At 37.4% G+C, this 25,705-nt stretch overlaps 1 protein-coding gene across 1 annotated transcript in view; it reads right to left on the reverse strand.

The window, feature by feature from the left end:
- The window catches only part of LOC123941759 (fibrocystin), a 361,193-nt gene that overhangs the window by 57,263 nt on the left and 278,225 nt on the right, over positions 1-25,705 (reverse strand). Inside the window, exons 53-54 of the mRNA XM_046005454.1 lie at positions 24,260-24,397; positions 968-1,081 (exon numbers count right to left, since the gene is read on the reverse strand). Coding sequence (XP_045861410.1) covers positions 968-1,081; positions 24,260-24,397 — 252 coding nt within the window. The remainder of the gene's footprint in view (positions 1-967; positions 1,082-24,259; positions 24,398-25,705) is intronic.

A 25,705-nucleotide genomic window follows, 5' to 3' on the forward strand; every position in this document is an offset into this window, starting at 1 on the left:
TTTGTCAACTTGAAAAAAGTACAAATATTTTTGAGCCTCATATTCTTAGAAAGAAAAAAGCATGGATGAAAAATCCTCTGGAAACAATAAAGCCTTGTCAAACTACAGTATTATCTGGCAATGGATATACATTATGAAACTAGGTTATCAACCTTCACACTATCCCAACATAATTGCTTCTATTTTACTGGGTTGCTGAGATATTAGAAAATTAGTAACGCCATGGAGAGAAAGTGAGAAAATGCTAGAATAAGCAGCTTCTTATCCCTATCCCTTAAAATGGAGTCACCAGGCTCTCACATCCTGGTTGTGCAAGGCTGGTCCCAGATTCTGTGCTCCTGCATAGGTTAATTTTAAAAGAGGATTTGGTGCTATGACAGTAGTGAAGAAACTGTCAACAGTAAATGTTTCTTCATAATCTATAGGTCTATCAATTTAAAAATATCTTAAAAGCCACCTAGCATTTACAGTTGATAATAGACCCTTAGTCCAGGCTTTGATGTCTGACCAATCTGGATATAAATCTAAGCTCTGACACTATAAAGCAGTGTAGCCTTCTGCATATTGTTCGTCATCTCTGAGTCTTATTTTTGACAACTGTGAAAGGGACACTGTTATAGGAGACCTGGTAAGTGAAATAATAAATATAAATCATCTAGAAGAGTGTCTGGAATTTAGTAGATGTTCTATAGATGATACTTCGATATCAGAAGCACACATTTCGGGGCACCTGGGTGGCTCAGTAGGTTAAAGCCTCTGCCTTCAGCTCAGGTCATGGTCCCAGGGTCCTAGGATTGAGCCCCGCATCGGGTTCCCTGCTCAGTGGGGAGCCTGCTTCCTTCTCTCTCTCTCTGCCTGCCTCTCTGCCTACTTGTAATCTGTCTGTCAAACAAATAAATAAAATTTTTAAAAAAAGAAAACACACATTTCATTTCATTTTTAATAAAAAACTATATTATACTCTTACCAATTGTTCCTGGATCAATATGAATTCCATTGAAACGGTCACAGGAAACTCCCTCTGATGCTCTAAGGAGAATCAGAAGCTTTTGTTCTTTTTCTAAGGGATTTTCCAAAGTACCTGTTTATAAAGAAAAGTATATTGTTTATGTTAATTTGAAATTAAAAGAGAGAGGAGAAATTGTGATGTAATTTAGAGAATGCAAAGTAGATGCTATCATATAGGCTATATGGACAAGAGCCAATGGTCACATAGATGAAATAAGGGATGGGAAGAAAATGGGATACAGTAAACTTCCCAGAGGTAGACTGGATTATTGCTCAGCAAATATTCACTGTTTTTTCTCCTTTAGGGGAGGGTATACATTCCCAACTTACTAAAATTTAGCCTGATCATGTGACTTGTTTTGGCCAATAAAATTTGAGTAGAAGTGACAGTAATACCAGTTCTGAGTTGATGCTTTCAAATACTTTGACAGTTTTCACAGGTCATTTGCAATTATGTTCCCTGTCATGAAAGGAGAAGTCTTTAAATAATACCTAGTGCCTGAATGAAGAGACGTAGGTAGCACACCTAAATAAAACATGTAAGCTGGAACTCATGCTAGTGTAAATATTTGTTGTTGTAAGCCACTGAAATTTGGGAGGTATTTGTTACACACTATTACAGTGAAACCTGGTTGATACATTGTCTGTGGCTGGATCTCCAAATTCCTTTACACGTATTTTTGCATTTAATCCTCACAGCACACCTGAGAAGTAAGCCTGATTCCTATCTCAGTTTTAAATATCCATACATAACAAAGCTTAGAGGTTAATGCACTTGTCCAAATTTCTCCAGCTAGTATGGAAGAGTCTGAATTTGAACAATGGTGAATTTGAACAATTTACGCCAAGCAATTCATTAAATAAGTACTAGGTTCTTTTTAAGCCTAAATTATTTTAGCAGCATAAGGAGACAATCCATTCAGGCTATGGAGGTCAGCATTACTTTTGACTTCTGACTTCATTCCACTGATGCAAACAGAGGAGTTTGGTGACTTTCACAGGATGCAAATTGTTTGGGGAATTCTGCTGGGAAATCTACGTATCGACCTAACAAAGGGGTTATTTTCTACAGAACATACATCTTAAGATACAGAAAGTATTACAAAGACTTCATTTTTCAAGAAGCAACTAGTGCAAAGATAGTCCCCAAATTATACCCTGGCTCAAACAGGTTGAAAAAGAACATCTGTCAGCAAACAAGAATTTTCCAGTTTAGAAATTCTTGAAAACATAACCAAAACTGTGGTTGCCAAATACAGTACAAAATCACAGGCAAACTGAAAATTGCCTGGTTGTCATTTTGGTTAAGTGGTCTTTCAGGGGGCATAAAATCATTCTCCTTGGCTGGTATATATATATATATATATAACATAAATATATATATATATATATATATATATATATATATATATATGTTTATGTTTATACACACACACGCACGCGCGCGCGCATACACTTGGTCAACCAAAAGGTTCCCGTGTGTGTTGTGAGTTTGCAGCTTGCTACATCTTTACAGTCTAGCCTTCATAACCATTAGTCCACAAGGCCATGTTGAATGTAAGCCTCAGAGAGGTAAGGAAATCTGCCTTGAGCCATACAGCAGGTCAGGGGGCAAGGATTAGCCCCACAGCCTGTGTATTCCCAACAGACTGCTGAAGTCCGCTGCTACTCCACGTGGGCAATGCCAATCCTCAGCTGAATGACTAATGTATCCCCTTGTCCCAAACAAAGATGTGTTAGAGCAGAAAGAAGGAAAGCAGGGGAGGAGGAGAAGGTTAAGAAAAATGTGTGTGGTGTAGCTCTTATCTGGCAGCTTTAAGTCTGTCCAGTAAGCCGTTTTCCAACTGTGATTTCATTTATTTCACGGAGGGTAGTTTAGATTCTTGGGGGGGAAAATGGCCTAGCACTAAACAGATACCAGAGAGAAAAAAGTAGGACAGTTTTTGCCCTAGAGAAATGTATGCAGAGTCCCACAAAGAGAGTTCGGCGTTCCTCTAAAATCTGAGATTAAATCAATTATGCAACCCCAAACTGCAGCACATGTGAGCTTTTGCAGAAAGTCTGAGCTAAATTAGTCTCTGCCGTGATATTTTGGTATCTGAAATGACCAGAGTTTGATTTTTTTTTTTTTTTAATGGTGATGTGGGGGAAGGGAATGGTAGAGGATAGGGACTGAGTAGAAAGAAGACCAGAATGACCTAAGAGGGGGGAAAATATGCTATTTTCACATTAAAATGCATCACCTCTTGAATCTGTAAGAGCTGGTGAATGGGAAGCCTTAAAGGTCAGGCTCCTCTTTTAGTCTCAAATCTGCAATCAAAAAGAGATGAGGACTCTCACCAGCTTGGGCTTTGTCCCTAAATGACAGTGGCCACTTCTGAGAGAAAGCTCTCAAGATAAGGCAATTTCTCTCTGGGTTTCCTTTTTCCAGCTACTTCAAGCTGCTCTAAACTGTAGCAAAAGGCATTTTCCAACCAGGACAAATTTAGATACTGATGGTGGAGGGAAATAATTGCTGCTGCATTGCAGACATGCCGGGCGTTTTGGCATACATGAACTCATCTCATTGAGTTCTTCCAACCCTCTGATGGATTATTGTTCAGGTTCCCATGAGGGAACTGAGACAGAGAGGTTAGGTAACTTGTCAGAAATCACACAGCTAACAAGTGCTGAGCCTCGGCTTAGACTTAATAGGTACCATCCTAGGACATGTGGACATAGGGGAACAGAAAAGACGTGAAGGGTGGTTGCCATTACTTAGTGTGATGGTGGGCAATGGAGGGGAAACAGAATCTGTTCCAGATGCTGAAATCACCTGGGGAGATGGAAGAAAATAAGTTCTGGTATATGAAAGATAACTGTTATAATGATTTGAGGAATATGGTACAAATGGATTCCATGAACTTCAAAGGTAAGAAAAAGGGAAAAGAACATTATATTATTTTATTAACTAAAGCTCTTTGATGGAATCAAGTATAAACCTAGTTTACACTTAAGCCCACTCTCTCAACATGACTCCCCACACCTTATAAGTAAACCAACACACACTGAATTACTTACCATTCCCTCCACACTCTCCCCTCTGCACAGGAGAGTCCCCAGGCTTCAATATCTCCACCACTGTCCTGTCTAACTCCTAATCATCCCTCAAACATGGATCCACTGTATTTTATTTCTAACAGCCTTCTATGACTGTGAATTAGATGCCCTCTTCCATACACACAAAAAATGTCCACACCCATTGCTGCAGTAAGCAACTTTTAGGACAAGTGCTTCCCCAAGCACTTGTCCTAAAGAAATAGTTTTCTTGACATGCTCAAAAGCTGAGTCACCTAAGCCCCTAAACAAGCCCAAAGCCAGCTCTGATCCCACCTCTTTTGGGATTCTCATTTGTCAGCTAAGACTAGGTTAAACGGCCCCCTATGGGCTGTCACAGCATAATATGGCTTGTCTCTGTACTTCTAAACTATGCGCTAAGTGCCTTCCCCCATGGCCTTCTCTTTACAGTGAGTGAATCCAGAAAAAGGACTGTGTATTGACAACAGGATTCACTTATATTTTATCACAGAAATGGTGAACCAGTTATTTTTACCAATCTTCTTGCTTGCAGAAAATGAGAAATAAAGAGAAATACTCCAGAGTAAAAAAAAAAAAAAAAAAAAAAAGACCCATTTCACCCAAGGGAATAACCCTAAGCACCTAGGTGCCTAGCATCATTGCTGCAGAGTAAATAAAGCAAAAATTGACAGAATCATAAGGAAACTAGTTATAATAGCAGTGGAAAGGGAAACATAACAACTCACTAAATAAACAAAAAACAGTGAGCATACAGCCGTTTTGAATAATGTGATTGGCAAATCTAACCTAATAGAGATGAAAAACTAAACACACGAAGAATATGTCTCATCTTCAGACGTGCACAAGAGGGTCACAAATATTGATCCTATGGTGACCATAAAGCAAGTTTAACAAATTTAAAAGGACTGGAATCATATAGCATGTGCTTGCTGACCACAGTTCAATCAAGATATGCAATTCTTGGGGAGGAGTCAAGATGGTGGAGAAGTAGCAGGCTGAGACTACATCAGGTAGCAGGAGATCAGCTCGATAGCTTATCTAAACATTGCAAACACCTACAAATCCAACGGGAGAGCGAAGAGAAGAAGAACAGCAACTCTAGAAACAGAAAATCAACCACCTTCTGAAAGGTAGGACTGGCGGAGAAGTGAATCTAAAACGATGGGAAGATAGACCGCAGGGGGAGGGGCCGGCTCCCGGCAAGCGGTGGAGGAACGGAGCACAAAATCAGGACTTTTAAAAGTCTGTTCCACTGAGGGACATTGCTCCAGAGGCTAAACCAGGGTGAAGCCCACGCGGAGTCAGCGTGACCCCAGGTCCTGCAGGGTCACAGAAGGATCGGGGGTGTCGGAGTGTCACAGAGCTCGCAGGTATTAGAATGGAGAAGCCAGCTACAGAGACAGAGCCGAGGACTGAACTCTCAGCTCAGGGTTACCTTGAACTGGTCGTGGGCTCGGTGAGCTCGGAGCACGGCTAGAGGCTGGGGATACGGGAGTGATTGGGCGCTGTCCTCTGGGGGCGCACTGAGGAGTGGGGCCCCAGGCTCTCGGCTCCTCCGGGCTGGAGACTAGGAGGCTGCCATTTTCATTCCCGTCCTCTGGAACTCTACGGAAAGCGTTCAGGGAACAGAAGCTCCCAAAAGTGAACCCGAGCCGATTACTTAGTCCGGCCGCGGTAAGGGCGGTGCAATTCCGCCTCGGCAAAGACACGTGAGAGTCACTACAACAGGCCCCTCCCCCAGAAGATCAACAAAATATCCAGCCAGGACGAAGTTCATCTATCAAGGAAAGCAGGTTCAATTCCTAAGACAGCAGCGTAATTCCAGAGGAGGAGAAAGCAAAGCACGGAACTCATGGCTTTCTCCCCATGATTCTTTAGTGTTGCGGCTAACTCAACTTTTTTTTCTTTTTTCAATTTTTTTTCTTTTTTTCTTTTTTCTTCTTCTGCTAAATTTTTTAAAACTTTTACCCTTTTATTTTTTAACGTTTTTTGACTAGTTTATCTAAATATATTTATTTTTTCTTTCTTTTTTATATTTTTTCTTTATTTATTTTATTTTTTAATTTTTTTCCTTTTTTTTCTGAACCTCTTTTTATCCCCTTTCTCCCCCCCCCACAATTTGGGGTCTCTTCTGATTTGGTTACAGCACATTTTTCTGGGGTCTTTGCCACCCTTTTAGTATTTTATTTGATCCTTCATATCCTCTTATCTGGACAAAATGACAAGGTGGAAAAAAATCACCACAAACAAAAGAACAAGAGCCAGTACTGAAGGCTAGGGACCTAATCAACACAGACATTGGTAATATGTCAGATCAAGAGTTCAGAATGACGATTCTGAACATTCTAGCCAGGCTCGAAAAAGGCATGGAAGATATTAGAGAAACCCTCTCTGGAGATATTAAAGCCCTTTCTGGAGAAATTAAAGAACTAAAATCTAACCAAGTTGAAATCAAAAAAGCTATTAATGAGGTGCAATCAAAAATGGAGGCTCTCACTGCTAGGATAAATGAGGCAGAAGAAAGAATTAGTGATATAGAAGACCAAATGACAGAGAACAAAGAAGCCGAACAAAAGAGGGACAAACAGCTACTAGACCACGAGGGGAGAATTCGAGAGATAAGTGACACCATAAGACAAAACAACATTAGAATAATTGGGATTCCAGAAGAAAAAGAAACAGAGAGGGGAGCAGAAGGTCTATTGGAGAGAATTATTGGAGAGAATTTCCCTAATATGGCAAAGGGAACAAGCTTCAAAATCCAGGAGATGCAGAGAACCCCCCTCAAAGTCAACAAGAATAGGTCCACACCCCGTCACCTAATAGTAAAATTTACAAGTCTTAGTGACAAAGAGAAAATCCTGAAAGCAGCCCGAGAAAAGAAGTCTGTAACATACAATGGTAAAAATATTAGATTGGCAGCAGACTTATCCACAGAGACCTGGCAGGCCAGAAAGAGCTGGCATGATATATTCAGAGCACTAAACGAGAAAAACATGCAGCCAAGAATACTCTATCCAGTTAGGCTATCATCAAAAATAGAAGGAGAGATAAAAATCTTCCAGGACAAACAAAAACTGAAAGAATTTGCAAACACCAAACCAGCTCAACAGGAAATATTGAAAGGGGTCCGCTAAGCAAAGAGAGAGCCTAAAAGTAGTAGATCAGAAAGGTACAGAGACAATATACAGTAACAGTCACCTTACAGGCTAATAATGGCACTAAATTCATATCTCTCAATAGTTACCCTGAATGTTAATGGGCTAAATGCCCCAATCAAAAGACACAGGGTATCAGAATGGATAAAAAAACAAAACCCATCAGTATGTTGCCTACAAGAAACTCATTTTAGACACGAAGACACCTCCAGATTTAAAGTGAGTGGGTGGAAAACAATTTACCATGCTAATGGACACCAGAAGAAAACTGGGGTGGCAATCCTTATATCAGATCAATTAGATTTTAAGCCAAAGACTCTAATAAGAGATGAGGAAGGACACTATATCCTACTCAAAGGGTCTGTCCAACAAGAAGATCTAACAATTTTAAATATCTATGCCCCTAACGTGGGAGCAGCCAACTATATCAACCAATTAATAACAAAATCAAAGAAACACATCAATAATAATAAAATAATAGTAGGGGACTTTAACACTCCCCTCACTGAAATGGACAGATCATCCAAGCAAAAGATCAACAAGGAAATAAAGGCCTTAAATGACACACTGGACCAGATGGACATCACAGATATATTCAGAACATTTCATCCCAAAGTAACAGAATACACATTCTTCTCTAGTGCACATGGAACCTTCTCCAGAAGAGATCACATCCTGGGTCACAAATCAGGTCTCAACTGGTATCAAAAGATTAGGATCATTCCCTGCATATTTTCAGACCACAATGCTCTGAAGCTAGAACTCAATCACAAGAGGAAAGCTGGAAAGAACCCAAATACATGGAGACTAAACAGCATCCTTCTAAAGAATGAATGGGTCAACCAGGAAATTAAAGAAGAATTGAAAAAATTCATGGAAACAAATGATAATGAAAACACAACAGTTCAAAATCTGTGGGACACAGCAAAGGCAGTCCTGAGAGGAAAATATATAGCGGTACAAGCCTTTCTCAAGAAACAAGAAAGGTCTCAAGTACACAACCTAACCCTACACGTAAAGGAGCTGGAGAAAGAACAAGAAAGAAACCCTAAACCCAGCAGGAGAAGAGAAATCATAAAGATCAGAGCAGAAATCAATGAAATAGAAACAAAAAAAAAAAAAAAACAATAGAAAAAATCAATGAAACTAGGAGCTGGTTCTTTGAAAGAATCAATAAGATTGATAAACCCCTGGCCAGACTCATCAAAAAGAAAAGAGAAAGGACCCAAATAAATGAAATCATGAATGAAAGAGGAGAGATCACAACTAAAACCAAAGAAATACAGACAATTATAAGAACATACTATGAGCAACTCTACACCAACAAATTTGACAATCTGGAAGAAATGGATGCATTCCTAGAGACATATAAACTACCACAACTGAACCAGGAAGAAATAGAAAACCTGAACAGGCCCATAACCAGTAAGGAGATTGAAACAGTCATCAAAAATCTCCAAACAAACAAAAGCCCAGGGCCAGCGGCTTCCCAGGGGAATTCTACCAAATATTTAAAGAAGAACTAATTCCTATTCTCCTGAAACTGTTCCAAAAAATAGAAATGGAAGGAAAACTTCCAAACTCATTTTATGAGGCCAGCATCACCTTGATCCCAAAACCAGACAAGGATCCCACCAAAAAAGAGAACTACAGACCAATATCCTTGATGAACACAGATGCAAAAATTCTCGCCAAAATACTAGCCAATAGGATTCAACCGTACATTAAAAGGACTATTCACCATGATCAAGTGGGACTTATTCCAGGGCTGCAGGGTTGGTTCAACATCTGCAAATCAATCAATGTGATAGAACACATTAATAAAAGAAAGAACAAAACCATATGATACTCTCAATAGATGCTGAAAAAGCATTTGACAACGTACAGCATCCCTTCCTGATCAAAACTCTTCAAAGTGTAGGGATAGAGGGCACATACCTCAATATTATCAAAGCCATCTATGGAAAACCCACCGCAAATATCATTCTCAATGGAGAAAAACTGAAAGCTTTTCCGTTAAGGTCAGGAACACGGCAGGGATGTCCATTATCACCACTGCTATTCAACATAGTACTAGAAGTCCTAGCCTCAGCAATCAGACAACAAAAATAAATTAAAGGCATCCAAATTGGCAAAGAAGAAGTCAAACTATCACTCTTCACAGATGATATGATACTATATGTGGAAAACCCAAAAGACTCCACTCCAAAACTGCTAGAACTTGTACAGGAATTCAGTAAAGTGTCAGGATATAAAATCAATGCACAGAAATCAGTTGCATTTCTGTACACCAACAACAAGACAGAAGAAAGAGAAATTAAGGAGTCAATCCCATTTACAATTGCACCCAAAACTATAAGATACCTAGGAATAAACCTAACCAAAGAGGCTAAGAATCTATACACAGAAAATTATAAAGTACTTATGAAAGAAATTGAGGAAGACACAAAGAAATGGAAAAATGTTCCATGCTCCTGGATTGGAAGAATAAATATTGTGAAAATGTCTATGCTACCTAAAGCAATCTACACATTTAATGCAATCCCTATCAAAATACCATCCATTTTTTTCAAAGAAATGGAACAAATAATCCTCAAATTTATATGGAACCAGAAAAGACCTCGAATAGCCAAAGGAATATTGAAAAAGAAAGCCAAAGTTGGTGGCATCACAATTCCGGACTTCAAGCTCTATTACAAAGCTGTCATCATCAAGACAGCATGGTACTGGCACAAAAACAGACACATAGATCAGTGAAACAGAATAGAGAGCCCAGAAATAGACCCTCAACTCTATGGTCAACTCATCTTCGACAAAGCAGGAAAGAATGTCCAATGGAAAAAAGACAGCCTCTTCAATAAATGGTGCTGGGAAAATTGGACAGCCACATGCAGAAAAATGAAATTGGACCACTTCCTTACACCACACACAAAAATAGACTCCAAATGGATGAAGGACCTCCATGTGAGAAAGGAATCCATCAAAATCCTTGAGGAGAATGCAGGCAGCAACCTCTTCGACCTCAGCCGTAGCAACATCTTCCTAGGAACAATGGCAAAGGCAAGGGAAGCAAGGGCAAAAATGAACTATTGGGATTTCATCAAGATAAAAAGCTTTTGCACAGCAAAGGAAACAGTTAACAAAACCAAAAGACAACTGACAGAATGGGAGAAGATATTTGCAAACGACATATCAGATAAAGGGCTAGTATCCAAAATCTATAAGGAACTTAGCAAACTTAACACCCAAAGAACAAACAATCCAATCAAGAAATGGGCAGAGGACATGAACAGACATTTCTGCAAAGAAGACATCCAGATGGCCAACAGACACATGAAAAAGTGCTCCACGTCACTTGGCATCAGGGAAATACAAATCAAAACCACAATGAGATATCACCTCACACCAGTCAGAATGGCTAAAATTAACAAGTCAGGAAATGACAGATGCTGGCGAGGATGCGGAGAAAGCGGAACCCTCCTCCACTGTTGGTGGGAATGCAAGCTGGTGCAACCACTCTGGAAAACAGCATGGAGGTTCCTCAAAGTGTTGAAAATAGAACTACCCTATGACCCAGCAATTGCACTACTGGGTATTTACCCTAAAGATACAAACGTAGTGATCCGAAGGGGCACGTGTACCCGAATGTTTATAGCAGCAATGTCTACAATAGCCAAACTATGGAAAGAACCTAGATGTCCATCAACAGATGAATGGTTAAAGAAGATGTGGTATATATACACAATGGAATACTATGCAGCCATCAAAAGAAATGAAATCTTGCCATTTGCAACGACGTGGATGGAACTAGAGGGTATCATGCTTCGTGAAATAAGTCAATCGGAGAAAGACAACTATCATATGATCTCCCTGATATGAGGACATGGAGAAGCAACATGGGGGGGTAGGGGGATAGGAGAAGAATAAATGAATCAAGATGGGATTGGGAGGGAGACAAACCATAAATGACTCTTAATCTCACAAAACAAACTGGGGGGTGCTGGGGGGAGGTGGGGTTGGGAGAGGGGGAGGGGGTTATGGACATTGGGGAGGGTATGTGCTATCTTGAGTGCTGTGAAGTGTGTAAACCTGGCGATTCACAGACCTGTACCCCTGGGGATAAAAATACATTATATGTTTATAAAAAAAAAAAATTTGGAAGGGGAGGCGAACCATAAGAGACTGTGGACTCTGAAAAACAACCTGAGGGTTTTGAAGGGTCAGGGGTGGAAGCTTGGGGGAACAGGTGGTGGGTAATAGGGAGGGCACGTTTTGCATGGAGCACTGGGTGTTGTGCAAAAACAATGAATACTGTTACGCTGAAAAAATAAAATGGTAAATAAAAAAAAAAGATATGCAATTCTTATCGAGAAAGGTTTATAAAAAGATCTAAATTGAAATAAAGACTTCCCAATTATCTAGAGATACCATTAAGAGAGTGAAGAAGCAAGCCACAGAGTGGGCCAAGACATTTGCAATAATATAACCAACAGAAGGCATTTTCTACAATATATAAATGACTTCAATACATCAATATAAAACAGATAATGCACCATTTTAAAAAGGGCAAGAGAATATCTTTTCACAAAACAAGATTTCAAATAGACAATAAAAATTTTTTAAGTGCTCAATCACATTAGAAATGAGAGAAATGTCAATTAAACAATAATGAGATCCCACTACATACCCAGTAGAATGGACTTCTGTTTAATTTAGCTGTGTATTTTTTATCTCATAAACTTTCCTGAATATGCACAACATATTTCACAGTAAGTAAAACTTTATTTATTATTATGTTTCAAGGACACTCATCAATAAGTATTTGTTGATCAAGAGAATAGAAACTGACCAAATTATATTTGTTTTACTGCTTCTCCATTCCATTATTATTTTTACAGTTTTATTGAGATACAACTGATATGCAAAAAAACTGCATGTATTTAATGTATACTGACTAAAATTTTAGAAATATCTTTTTCAGGTCCTTTTCATTGAATCCAAAGCAACAAACTGTTTCTAAATAATTTGTATTTCTATCCAAGTAAATGAAATTTCATAAAATATCATGATTACACATGAAAGATAGGTTAAGAAATTACCACCCAAAATCAATTCTGCACATTTTCTTTTCTCCTCTGGAGTAGGTTATATGGTGATGACTTTGGAAGTTGAGCTTCTAACTGGAGTACAGCTATTTTTCTCATATCTTGCTATAGCTATTTTCTTCAGATAAGAGCCTCTAGAACATTCTTACTATCAAACCCAAACTGACAAATAGTGCTAAACCAATTAAATTGTGAAGGAGATTTTATTAGGAATTAGCTTTTAATTCCTAGTGTCAATTTGACCTATCTATCCCTAAAACACTCCTCCCCAATAAAATCAAACCTGGGTGAAAAGAACAAAAAATTAAAAATTAAAACAAAAACAAAACACAGGAGAGAGGGGTTTTTAGTCCAAGGAGATAATGAATGGTCATAAGAGTAACTAATAGGCACAATCAAATGAGAATCTCTAACTCCTGTGAGAGGGATTTTATTCAGGCTGATAAATTTTTGTCATTGAGGCCTGTCATTTTATCAAAGTTTAATAGAATATTAAAATAAAATTTAATATATAACTTATTCATTCACATACTGGCAAAATGTATAAAAACCCTTAAAACTTTATAAATGAGGGTGGGCTTATTCAGTCCTGTAAGCCTTGGTTTTTGAAACTAGAAAATAGGCATGATAATAACTTACATGTACTGAGAGTTAAAAGATGTATTGCATGTTAATGATACATGGCCCAGTGTCTACATATAATAGAAAATGTTTCAAGTGCTTTTAAAAATGTTGGTTCCTAGTAGTAATAATAGTAAAGAATAGTAGTAGTAACAATGGGGAAATGATACATTTTAAAATTAATATTTAAACTTAGAAATTAAGAAAAAGAAAGCAAGCCCTCCCCAACTAGAAATGTTCTGTTTCTAAAGTGCTAGAAACTAGACATTTCAATGGTTAAAAATATTAGGTGGTTACTTATTTGAATGTCCAGCCCAAGGAACTGTAGCAAATACAATTAAATTTATCTTAAACTCAAAGACTCTGGTAAGAGATTACTAAACAAGAAAACAAGTTACTAATTCATTCAGTCACCTGTTTACATAAAATAATTTGGTTTTTCCATGCAAAAATAATTAAGTAGGGGTACCTGGGTGGCTCAGTGGGTTAAGCCTTTGCCTTTGGCTCAGGTCCTGATCCCAGTGTCCTGAGATCAAGCCCCGTATCAGGCTCTCTTCTCAGCAGGGACCCTGCCTCTCCCTCTCTCTCTGCCTGCCTCTCTGCCTACTTGTGATCTCTCTCTCTCTCTCTATCAAATAAATAAATAAAATCTTGAAATTAATTAATTTATTTATTTAGGGTTATTTTATTATATAATTCACTATTTAAAATCATTTAAAAATAACAAATCTATAAAGCATTTTATATTATTATAACAGAAGTTCAAAAATCCAAAATATAGTTTGGGGAACACTGACTTAGAAAATATTAAAATATTAAAGGAAGGTGGCTACTGTTTAGTAGAAACTGGTAGCCTGAAAAAACAAAAGAATCATTTCTTGTGTTAGTGTTTTACTTTAAAATACATATATATTTAAGTATAAAGTGATGTTTATCTGTCAGAGAACTAATATCCATCTGAAAATAAAGAGATATTTTAGTGCTTAATTTCATTTTGAGATGCGTATTAAACATTGATGGTCAGCTTGCTTCAAGACTCACAGAAATGGAGTTTAATGTTTTCCTGAACCTGTAGAAAACAAAGCTTTTATGCTTTTGCCCTTTTAGTTAAATAAGTACAATATTTAAAAGAACATCCCTTTTGTGCCCCTTTTTTATTTCATCAACTAACACATAGTTTAACTAGAGAACTGCCAGTAAGCAGAAACTGATTTGTTGACTGATGATTCATATTAGCTAATGTATAAATGATCTATTGTGCAGACATCTATGTATACTTGTAACCATATTTACACGTTAAATGTGTTCATTTTTTTATGATTTTCTAACCATAGTTAAGCTTGAAAGAGGATATACATTTTTTTAACTTAATATATTATTTTTAAATATCACTACAAGATTCTCTCTGGCTACCCAATGAGTCTAACTACGGGGTATTGTGGCTTTAGGCTAGAGGATATGTTTTAATCTACACTTTTCTCTGGTTTGTCTCCTTTTTATTACTTAATCATCCAATGAGCCTTACAGAACTGTCAGTTTAGAAGGCAATAAACTGTGTATGGATTTTTCTTCCTTAGGATTGAGAAAGTCCCAATCATGGAAGCAATGAAAGAAACTTCCATACACCTAGTACTTCATTTCCTGAAAATCAAAGTCATGTGCTAATGATGACCTTAGGCTCCTGGCTACAAATGTGAGACAGGGCTGACAAATACCCATCACTAGCTCTGCAAAACAATATGTGACAACTTTTAGGATAAAAACCCTGTTCTTCGCATAATTACTGAGCAACTAGGCAGTATGTCATGTGATCTGGTTGTGACAGGCCAAAGAAAAAATGAACTGTCATGTCCTCAGGGAAATTGATGTGCAGGGCATGTCCTTGCTTACCTAGGGATCAAGGAGGGTTCTATTAACTTTTAAAGACACTAATTATTACTGGTAATCCCTCTCTGAAATCCACCTACAAACTGTCAGAACAGAGGTGTCCATTTTCAATTTGAGAATCATGAAATTAAAATACTCTTTCCTAGGGTACCTGGGTAGCTCAGTTGGTTAAACATCTGACTCTAGATTTGCGCTCAGGTCAGAGTCTCAGGGTCATGAGATTGAGCGCCATGTTGGGCTCTGTACTGGGCGTGAAGCCTGCTTAAAATTTTCTCTCCATCCCTTTCCATTCTGGCACTCTTTCTCTATAAATAAATAAATAAATAAGCAAGCAAGCAAATTTCTCCATTGAGTTGAACATTTGGATAAATAACATGTTAATATTACTGATATCTAAGATAACAAAGACCACATTTTAAGGCATAAAAACGATGTCTCCTCTAAGAAGAGACACTGATGAAAAAGATGAGTTAAGACAGCTATTCAAGGTCAAAAAAATAAAAAATTTAAAGCAATCATGAAAACAATATTTATTAAACAGGCTTTGATTTGGGCATTTTTGTGAGTTTTCTTCTCCTAGACAGACTAAAAACAGAAAATACTTTGAACTGGCAAAATATCATCAAGTTTTCCAACGTGTCTCGCCACTATTTTATACCTTTCATTCGGGGCAAAACCATTGCAGTCATTTCCAAATTAACACTATAATTCCTTCCTTACAGATGTAGACATTTAAGTCTAGGGATACTGAACATGTTACAGGAAAAAGACATTGAGCTGAAAGACAGATCTATCCATCCATTTGTGTATACACTAATCAGTCACACAGCACAGTATCAGAAGCCTACTATGCACTAGGTACATAGGTTACAAAATGTCTGAAGAATCCTATTATCTAATACACAGAAGGAATTCATGAAAACATACCATTTCATAAAAACAAAATGAATATAATAATAAAAATATGGATTACTGAATGGATCAGAAAAAAAGACAGTGAAACCTAGTGAATGGAGTACTCACAATAAAGATAGTCCTTTGGCACTGGCTTCTAGTCTGAGTATTTAAGGTACCTAAAATAGCCTCTGATCCTGGTCCTGGTCTTTATCAGCTAGGAGTCCTGGAAACAAATCAATAATCCCTCCGGAGCTCAATTTCCTTATCCAGGCAATGAGACAGATGATGCACAAAATCACTGAGGTCTGTGATATTACTGTTATAAATCTACTATTAGAGAATTTTCCAGAAGTTATAAAACAAGTTGCTTACCTAGAATTATAATACAGGTCTCCAGAATTGCCATATTTATGAGTCTTCAACTAATTTCTGTTTTGTTACAGTTATACTCATGAGATCACGAAAAAGTAACAATTTTCAGCACAGTTTGGGCTCATTTGTGTCTTTAATACTGTAACAAGCAAAATTACATTGCTTAAATCCAGTCTTCTTCATGAAACTCATGTCTACTTCTCAACGTTCTCCAGCTACTAGGCTGCCATTCTGCTGTATGACTGTGGAAAGCACATTCCCGCTCTGCCTTGGCTCTTTTGCACTAGATCTGCCTTCTGTTTGGAAACCAGCAGTCCAAATCTTTTCAAGTCTAGCTTTTTCTTGTATCTCTGGTCTGAGGTCACAGCAACTTTTCAGAAAGGCTCTTATTAACTACCTAATCCATGGTGTGCAAATCCAACCTGGACTTTACTTCATTTCATTTAAACAGGAATCTTATCTGTCTTGCTTACTGCTAAGTACTCAAGTCCCAGGAAGAATTTTTGGCACTGAGCTGGCTTTCAATGAAAGAGAAAGAAAGGGAAAGAAGCAGAAAGGAGACAGATACAGGGACAAATCTATAAATATAACCAGAAAGTCTTTATATCAGAGAAATTATTTTCTCTTTAATATTTACTAATTTGCCACATTTTCTCATCCAAAAGAAAGTTATTCATGAGCACATATAAAGATTTCATGACATCACTCTTAATGTGGATGACTGTTCATTTTTAAACATGAGATTTAATATGTTCAATTGTACTTAAGATTATATTAAAGCCAAAAAATGAAGTTGTTAATAGATAAATAGTATTGATCTCATTAAAAGTTACTGCCCCTCAGGGTGCCTGGGTGGCTCAGTGGGTTAGGCCTCTGCCTTTGGCTTGGGTTGTGATCTCAGGGTCCTGGGATAGAGCCCTGCATCAGGCTCTCTGCTCAGCGGGGAGCCTGCTTCCCCCACCCCCCGCCTGCCTCTCTGCCTACTTGTGATCTCTCTTTCTGTCAAATAAATAAATAAAATCTTAAAAAAAAAAGTTACTGTCCCTCAAATAATGGACTGAATTTTTTCTTTGTTCCACATGCAAAATAACATTTTGTATCAAAACTATATTAGATACCCATTATTAAAAACAAAACAAAACAAAACAAAAAGCCATAGTAAGATGGCTGATTTCCCTTCCTACTTTCTTTGCTCTCCCTGCTATATCTTAACCTTAATGATTACTCTCTCTTATAAATTCCCTCTTGTGTTTCAAGATATTACTTTTTTATCATTTCATTTTCCTTCTACCTGCACTGCTGATTCTTTTCTATCCTCCTCCCTGAACTCAGCTTCCTCTACCGCTCTTAAAAGGTCAGTGCTCCCCCAAATTTTAGCCACTTACACATTCCATTGAAATCTAATTTTGAGGTATATGCATCTATGTATTCAACAAACAACTAGAAGGGCTTCTTATGTGCCTGACACTATTCAAGCACTTTAATAAATGCTCATTCATTTAATTCTCATAAAACTCCATAAAATAAGAACTATTATTATTCCCATTTTGGAGGTAAGGAAACTGAGACAGAGATAGATCTTGTAACTTATCTATAGTCACTCAGCTAACAAGTGGTAGAAAGGTAATTCCATCCTGGTACTACCATAGACCCAGATCTCCCAACCTGAAATGTGGGATGTATTCTAAACAACACCTTTTCACCTCACATCGAAATTACCACTAGGTTCTTTATACCCTCAGTATTTCTGCAATTCATTCCTTCTCTTCAATTCCAGTGCCTTAGTTCAATCCCTCTGTCCTCCTGGAACACAATGGCTTCTCACATTTCACTGTGCCCTTTCCAATACACCATCCACACTGCCAGGAGAGATCTTTCTAAGACCAAATTTAAGTATGTCACTTCCCTACCTAAAACTATCCAGTGACTACCCACTCACTGCCTTCATGATAAAATCTAAACTCTTTAGCATAATGTATGAAGCCAAGAAGCTTTGCCAGCTACCACATTTCCATAAGTCCTGCAATTCAGACTATTCCTACAACTTCCTGAGGGTATAATGTATTTCCACAAAGATGTGTCTTTTCAGATCTCTTCCTCTATCTTTAAGCTCCCTCCAGGTTGGAAGATGGGACTCCTTCAATTACGTTTTTACTTGTTTGGCCCCACTATTTTACTGAGACATCTCTTGCAAACTAGGATTGGTGACTAATATTTCTGTACATCCAAGTTCTCCCATGGTACTTGGCAAATAATAGGCAATGAGCAAACACATGATGAACGAAAGAATGGACACACAAATGAAATACTTTAAACTTATCCCAAGTGTGTTATCAAGTTAATGTGACAAGCATTGAATGATGAAGGAAATTGAGTTTGGCACTTGTAATGCAGCTATAACCCTCTAAGCAAAGCTTTGATCTTAAACATCCCTTCTAATTCTATAGCAGTCTACTTTTATACTCTACTAAAAATCAGTTGGTACCTTTTGCCAGCACCAGTTGACTTAAAAGCAGAACCACCAAGAAACATAATTCTACAATGTTGGAACTTGGATCAGATGGCACCAGACAGCAGACATACTCTGGCAGTGCTCTATGCCAATGTCCACATCTATTAAGTCTGTTTACTAACCAGTCTTATTATTTATTTCATGTTGGTATTTCTTTAGGGTGTGGTAGAATTAGACAGATAGGTTGAAAGTCTTCCTTCAGGCATGATACACATAAAATTGGGCAGATAGGTCCTAGTAATCAACCTTTAGACCTGGAACACACAGACAAAGCAGGGAGAAAAATAATCCACCATTGTCTACTAATAGGTAAAAATAAAGTTGGGAATGGACAAATTTTAAAATAAGATTTGAAATATATAACTCAAAACTGGAAAATTTCTGTGTCACCTCCCTTTGAAGATATATTTTTTCAGGCAAAATTTTTTATTATAGTGATAAGTGATCACAGAAACCAAAAAAACTTAAGAGACTAATCTTAGCAATAGGTGTCAGCCTAAAATACATTTTCTAGTCAAAAGAACAAGGCTCAGTTTTATTAGGTATTTATATCAGTTAGCTAAATGAGGATTTTACAGACTATTAAATCAATGAACAAATGATATTAATCTGGGAGGAAAAGATCAGAATCTAAAAGGATTTCCCCACTGTGGAAAAATGGATCGAAATGATAAAATAAAGAGATAAGTAAAAAGTATCACACTTAGATCCCCCTAAAACTCAGGGAAAAACAAAATAATCCCTACACAAGTGTACAATGTGAGATATGAAATGCAGAGGCGGCACATATAAAAAGAATAGGAATTAGAGTTGACAGTATACTTGGCAGGACCAATAGCATGAAGGGTTGGACAGAGAAGTTAGTTTAATGTTTGATCATATTAATAAAAGGATGGTATGTATTATGGTAGCTGGAAGCTGATTGTGGAGAACTTCTGTTGAAGTTCATTTCAAACTTCCATTTCAAACTTTGCCTGTCTTTCCTTTGCTCAGTTCCCCAGGATGCTGCTGACCTGCGTGTACTACCTCAAGTTCTTCTTTACTCTGAGCTTCGGTTTAGCCTAATGATAGAGCAAGCAAGAGATAAGGCAGGAAAGAAAGTGAGATCAAGGTATTTTTTTCCCATAGGTATTCCCTGTACTGATACACAGATACACAGAAGGTCATGGCACTATCTGGTAATCACCTACACACACACACACACACACACACACACACACCCATCTCTAATTCTAGCAATGACTTCCTTTTTTCACTCCTTTAAAGCAAGGGGTAGTAAGGATGTTCTGCTGTTACTAGCCTTAGGGAAGTCTCCATGCCATTTGAATTTTTCTGAATATTTCCTTCATTAACATCTCCTCAAATTGTCCAATTCTGTATGGCATCTATTTCTTTCAAGCACCCTGACAGGTAAACTTTCATCAAATACCTATTACATGGCAAGCACGTAAAAAGAACTGTTATATTTAATGGTTTTAACATCCTTCCAAGGAAGTCTCTATTTTGCCATATACTTTACTGATGAATAAATGGATGTGTCCAGAGCGTGATTTGCTTAAGGTCGAACAGCAAGTAGGTGACCAAGCTGGATTTGATCCCAAGACATTCGACTTGGAGCCCATGCTCATCATTATACTCATTTTACTCTGTTCAGAGTAAGTCAGGGTCCACCCAGGAAAAGTTTTTCCCCTCTGGCTTCATACTCTCAGAGGAATTGAACAAAGTGGTGTTTAAAGGTGATGTTAGAGAGTATGAGGGATCTCATAACTCTGAGATATGTGAAGTAAGTGCAAATTTGTAAAATCTTTCTGAAAAGAAATTTGACAGCATGTATCAAGGACCTTAAAACATCCACTTATGTGAATGGAGAAGAAATACAAAAACAACCATAAAGCAAGTAGCAAAATGGCAATGAGCACATACCTATGAACACAAATGAAATAACTGGTCCAATCAAAAGACATGGAGTGATGGAATGGTTAAAAATGCAAGACCCAAGTACGCTACCTATAAGAGACTTGTTTCAGACCTAAAGACATATGCAGGTCAAAAGTGAAGGGACAGAAAAACATATACTGTGCAAATGGAGATGAAAATAAAGCCAGGGTAGCAAAACAGACTTTTTAAAAAGTCTATAACAAGACACAAAGAAGGATACTACAAAATCATAAAGGGAACAATTGTAGATATGTATGCACTCAACATGGAAGCATCCAAATACATGGAGAACTTATTAACAAATACAAAAGAAGTAAGCAGCAGTAGTAAAATAATAGTGGAATTTTGCACCCCTTTTATATCAATGGATAGATCATCCAAACAGAAAATCAAAAAGGAAACAGTGGGTTTGAATGGCACTTTAAATTCACAGATGAATCTAACAGATATATTCAAAATATCCTATTCGAAAACTGCAGAATACACATTCTTTTCAAGTGCACATGGAACATTCTCCAGAACAGATCACTTATTGGGTCACAAATCAAGCTTCAACAAGTTCAAAAACTGTTAAGTCATACCATGCATCTTTTTCAACCATATTGCTATGAAACTAGAAATCAACCACAAGAAAAAATTTGGGAAAAGCACAAATACATAAATGTTGAATAACATTCTATTACTCAATAAATGGACCAACTGAGAAATCAAAAAGGAAATTAAAAAATACATGGAAACAAATGAAAATGAAAGCATAATGGTCCAAAATATTTGGGATGCAGCAAAAGCTATTCCAGGAGGGAAGCTTATAGCAATACAGACCTATCTCAAGAAGCAAGAAAAATCTTAAATAAACAATTTAGTCTTACACCTAAAAGGAACTAAAAAGATGAACAAACAGAACACAAAACCAGTAGGAGGAAGGATATAATAAAGATTAGAGCAGGAATTAACAAAATAGAAACTTAAAAAAAATGATAAAGTAGATCAATGAAACCAGGAGTTGGTTCTCTGAAAAGATCAACAAAATTGATAAGACGTTAAGCAGACTCTTCAAAAAAGAGAATGACTCAAACAAACAAAATCAGAAATTAAAGTGGAGACATAACAACCATTATAGAAGTACAAAGTAAAATAAGAGAATATTATGAAAAACTATAATTCTACTACATGCCAACAAATTGGACACACTAGAAGAAATGGATCAATTCCTAGAAAATATAACGTCCCAAAACTGAATGAGGAAGAAATAGAAAATTTGAACATATCAATTACCAACAATGAAATTGAAAAAGTCATCAAAAAAATCCTAACAAGATAAAGTCTGGGACTACAAGGCTTCACAGGTAGACCAAACATTTAAAGAGTAGATACCTATTCTTCTCAAACTATTCTAAAACAATAGAAGACAAAGGAAAGTTTCCAAATTTATTCTAAGAGATCAGCATTACCCTGATACTAAAATCAGATAAAAGTACTATAGAAAAAGAGACTACAGGTCACTATCTCTGATGAACAGTGATGCAAAAATCCTCAACAAAATGTTAGCAAACTGAATCCAGCCAAAAAAAAAACATTCATTATGATCCATTGGGATTTATTCCTGGGATGCAAGGATGGTTCAGTATTTGCAAATCAATCAGTGTGATACATCACATCAACAAGAGAAAGAATGAACATCATATGATCATTTCAATAGATGCAGTAAGAGCATTTGTCAAAGTACAACATCCATTCATGATATAAGCTATCAACAACAAAGTAGGTTTAGGGGGAACAGACCTCAACATAATAAAGCCACAGATGAAAAAATCCACAGCTAGCGTCATACTCAATGATGAAAAACTGACAGCTTTTCCCCTGAGGTCAGGAACAAGACAGGGATGTGCACTCTCACCACTTTTATTAAACACAGTATTGGAAGTCCTAGCCATAGCAATCAGAAAAAAAGAGAAATTTAAAAAGGTACCCAAATTGGTAAGGAAGAAGTAAAACTTCTACTATTTGTAGATGTCATGATACTATATATAGAAAACCCTAAGGACACTACCAAAAAACTACTAGAACTGATAAATTAATTAGTAATATATCAGGATATAAAATCAATATACCGAATCCCCCACAAAAAATAATGAAATACATAGGAATAAACTTAATCAAGGATGTAAAAGACCCATAGAAACTATGAAATGATAAGGAAAGAAATTACAAATGACACACAGCAATGGAAAGATATCCCATGCTCATGGATTTAGAGAACAATTATTGTTAAAATGTCCATGTAACCCAAGGCACTCTCCACATTTCATGCAATCCTTATCAAAATACCAATAGCATTTTTCACTGAACTAAAACGATTAATCTTAAAATTTGTATGGAATCACAAAGACCCTGAATAGTCAAAGCAATCTTGAAAAAGAACAAAACTGGAGGTATCACAATCCCAGATTTCAAGATACACTGCAAAGCCATAGTAATAAAAAAAAAGTATGGTACTGGCACAAAAACAGACACATCAATCAACGGAACAAAATAGAGAGTCCAGAAATAAACTCACGATTATATGGTCAATTAATCTTCAACAAAGCAGGAAAAGATTATGCAATGAGAAAAAGACAGTCTCTTCAACAAATGGTGTTGGGAAAACTGGACAGCTACATCCAGAAGAATGAAACCAGACTGCTTTCTTACACAATACACAAAAATAAACTCAATAAGGATTAAGGACCTAAATGTGAGACCTAACACCATAAAAAATCCTAAAAGAGAGCATAGGCAGCACCCTCTTTGACATTGACCATAGCAATATTTTTCTAGATATGTCTCCTGTGACAAGGGAAACAAAAGCAAAACTAAACTACTGGAAGGACATCAAAATAAAAAGCTTCTGCATATCAAAGAAAACAATCAACAGAACTAAAAGGCAACCTACTAATGGGAGGAGATATTTGCAAATGACATATCTGACAAAAGGTTAGTATCCAAAATATATAAAGAACATAAAACACTCAATATTCCCCAAATGAATAATCTGATTAACAAATGGTCAGAAGACATGAACAGACATTTTTCAAACAAACAAACAAACAAACAGATTCTTACCTAGAGAGAACAAACTGGTGGTCACCAGAAGAGAGGTAGGTGGGGAGACAGGTCAAACAACTGAAGGGGATTAAGAGTGCACTTATCATGATGAGAACTGACTAATGTATAGAATTGTTACGTCACTATATCATACACCTGAAAGTAATATAACACTGTTAGCTATACAGGAATTAAATTTTTTTTAATGTCTTGGAACTAGACGAAAGTCATTGTTGCACAACAATTGATCATTTGTTCCTTCCAAGAGTGGGCCATAGGTAAATTCTTGTACAAAGGACCAAAGGCAGAATTGATCTGTGGCCTGGAGGAAGCCAGGAGCCCCGCCATGAGCAGCAGCATGGAAACCCTAAGGCCAGAAACATGGCGTGATGACAGTGGATGGACAAAAGAATGACCCACCAAAGTCACCTCTGTGTTGTCCAAAGCTTGTATAGGAAAAGCTTTATCAGTAAACTCAGCCCCTTCCCTTAACCCTCCCTATACTCTGTTAACTAACCTGTTGGATGATACCAATTCTCAAGAACTTTCTCACAGAGTTAATTCCCCTTAAGTTCCCAATCCTTGTGCCCTGTACTTACCAACTTTCAGCTCCCCACCAGCAATGACCATGCATGCTACACTCAGAACATTGCTTCTGTCCACAGGAAATTCTAAAGTCCCCAACACATAAAGGCCTCTGAGGACTGGGAGATTTGTATCCACGAGGACCGTCCTGTCTGCAGAAGAAAAAGAAATTGAGCCGACATATAACCAAAACAAGAATTGCATTCTCCCCTCCAGTGATTTACTCTGTGGTTCCCCAGGTGATTCAGGGGCTGCTCAGACTGCGCCTCATGCCAGGACAGGTGTAGCAACTAGAAGAACAAATAGTTTGTTAAAGACTAGGTCTTAAACAGGAGCAGGAGGAAAAAAAAAATACTACACAATTAATAAATTCTTCCATTGTCCAACAAACCAAGTGTTAAGGCCAAAAGGCTGTGTTTATGCCCTAAACCCCCAAGCCTGTATGTATGTGTGTGTGTGTGTGTATATATATATATATATATATATATATATATATTTTTTTTTTTTTTTTTTAGAGGTTCAGGAGAGGCTGAGGGACAGGTAGAAGGAGAGAATCCTCACGCAAACTCCCAGCTGAGCACAGAACCCAAGGTAGGGATCGATCTTACAACATTGAGATTATGACCCGAGTTGAAATCAAGAGCGAGATGCTTAACCAACTGAGCCACCCAGGCACACACCCCTCCTCACCCGCCCCTTCCCAGTCCTACTTTAGTGCAAACACACTAAAATTGCCCTATCTTTTGTCCCTTCCTTTCACTTTGGCCATAGTTTCAGGGAGGTAGAGAATCACATATATGACCTTGGCCTCTGAAGTCAAATTATTTGAATGTGAATCCCAGCTCTGCTACTCATTAACTGTGTGAACCAACACCTTTACAGCTTTGCACCTCAGTTATCTAATCTGTGAAATGGGAATAATAAAAATACCTGCTTCATTCATTAGGGTGTTTGTGAGGCTGAAATGAGTTCGTGTATCTAAAGTATTTACACAGTACTAATGAGTCATTCTCAATCTCCTGACTCAGAGTGAGATTTACGTTTCCCGATTTACATTTCTACCACATAAAGTAAAAGTCTGGTGTGTGCTCAAGAAATGCTGGGTATTTCCTGCTACCTGGGTGGCTCAGTCGTTAAGCCTCTGCCTTCAACTCAGGTCATGATCCCAGGGTCCTGGGATCCAGCCCTGCATCAGGCTCCCTGCTCAGCAGAAAATCTGCTTCTCCCTCTCCCACTCCCCTTGTTTGTGTTCCCTCTCTTGCTGTCTCTTTCTCTGTCAAATAAATTTAAAAATCTTAAAAAAAAAGAGAGAGAAAGAGAAATGCTGGGTATTTTCATTACTGGCACTGTTCTCAATTAGTTTGGCATGCTTGTAGACGTCATTGGACAACTTAAAATCATTGTTCTTCATCACCCCTTTCATAAAGTTTCCATATAACTTCAGAAGAAAAGAATCATAG

The sequence above is a fragment of the Meles meles genome, chromosome 5 (genome assembly GCF_922984935.1).
Source record: "Meles meles chromosome 5, mMelMel3.1 paternal haplotype, whole genome shotgun sequence".
Classification (NCBI taxonomy): Eukaryota; Metazoa; Chordata; class Mammalia; order Carnivora; family Mustelidae; genus Meles; species Meles meles.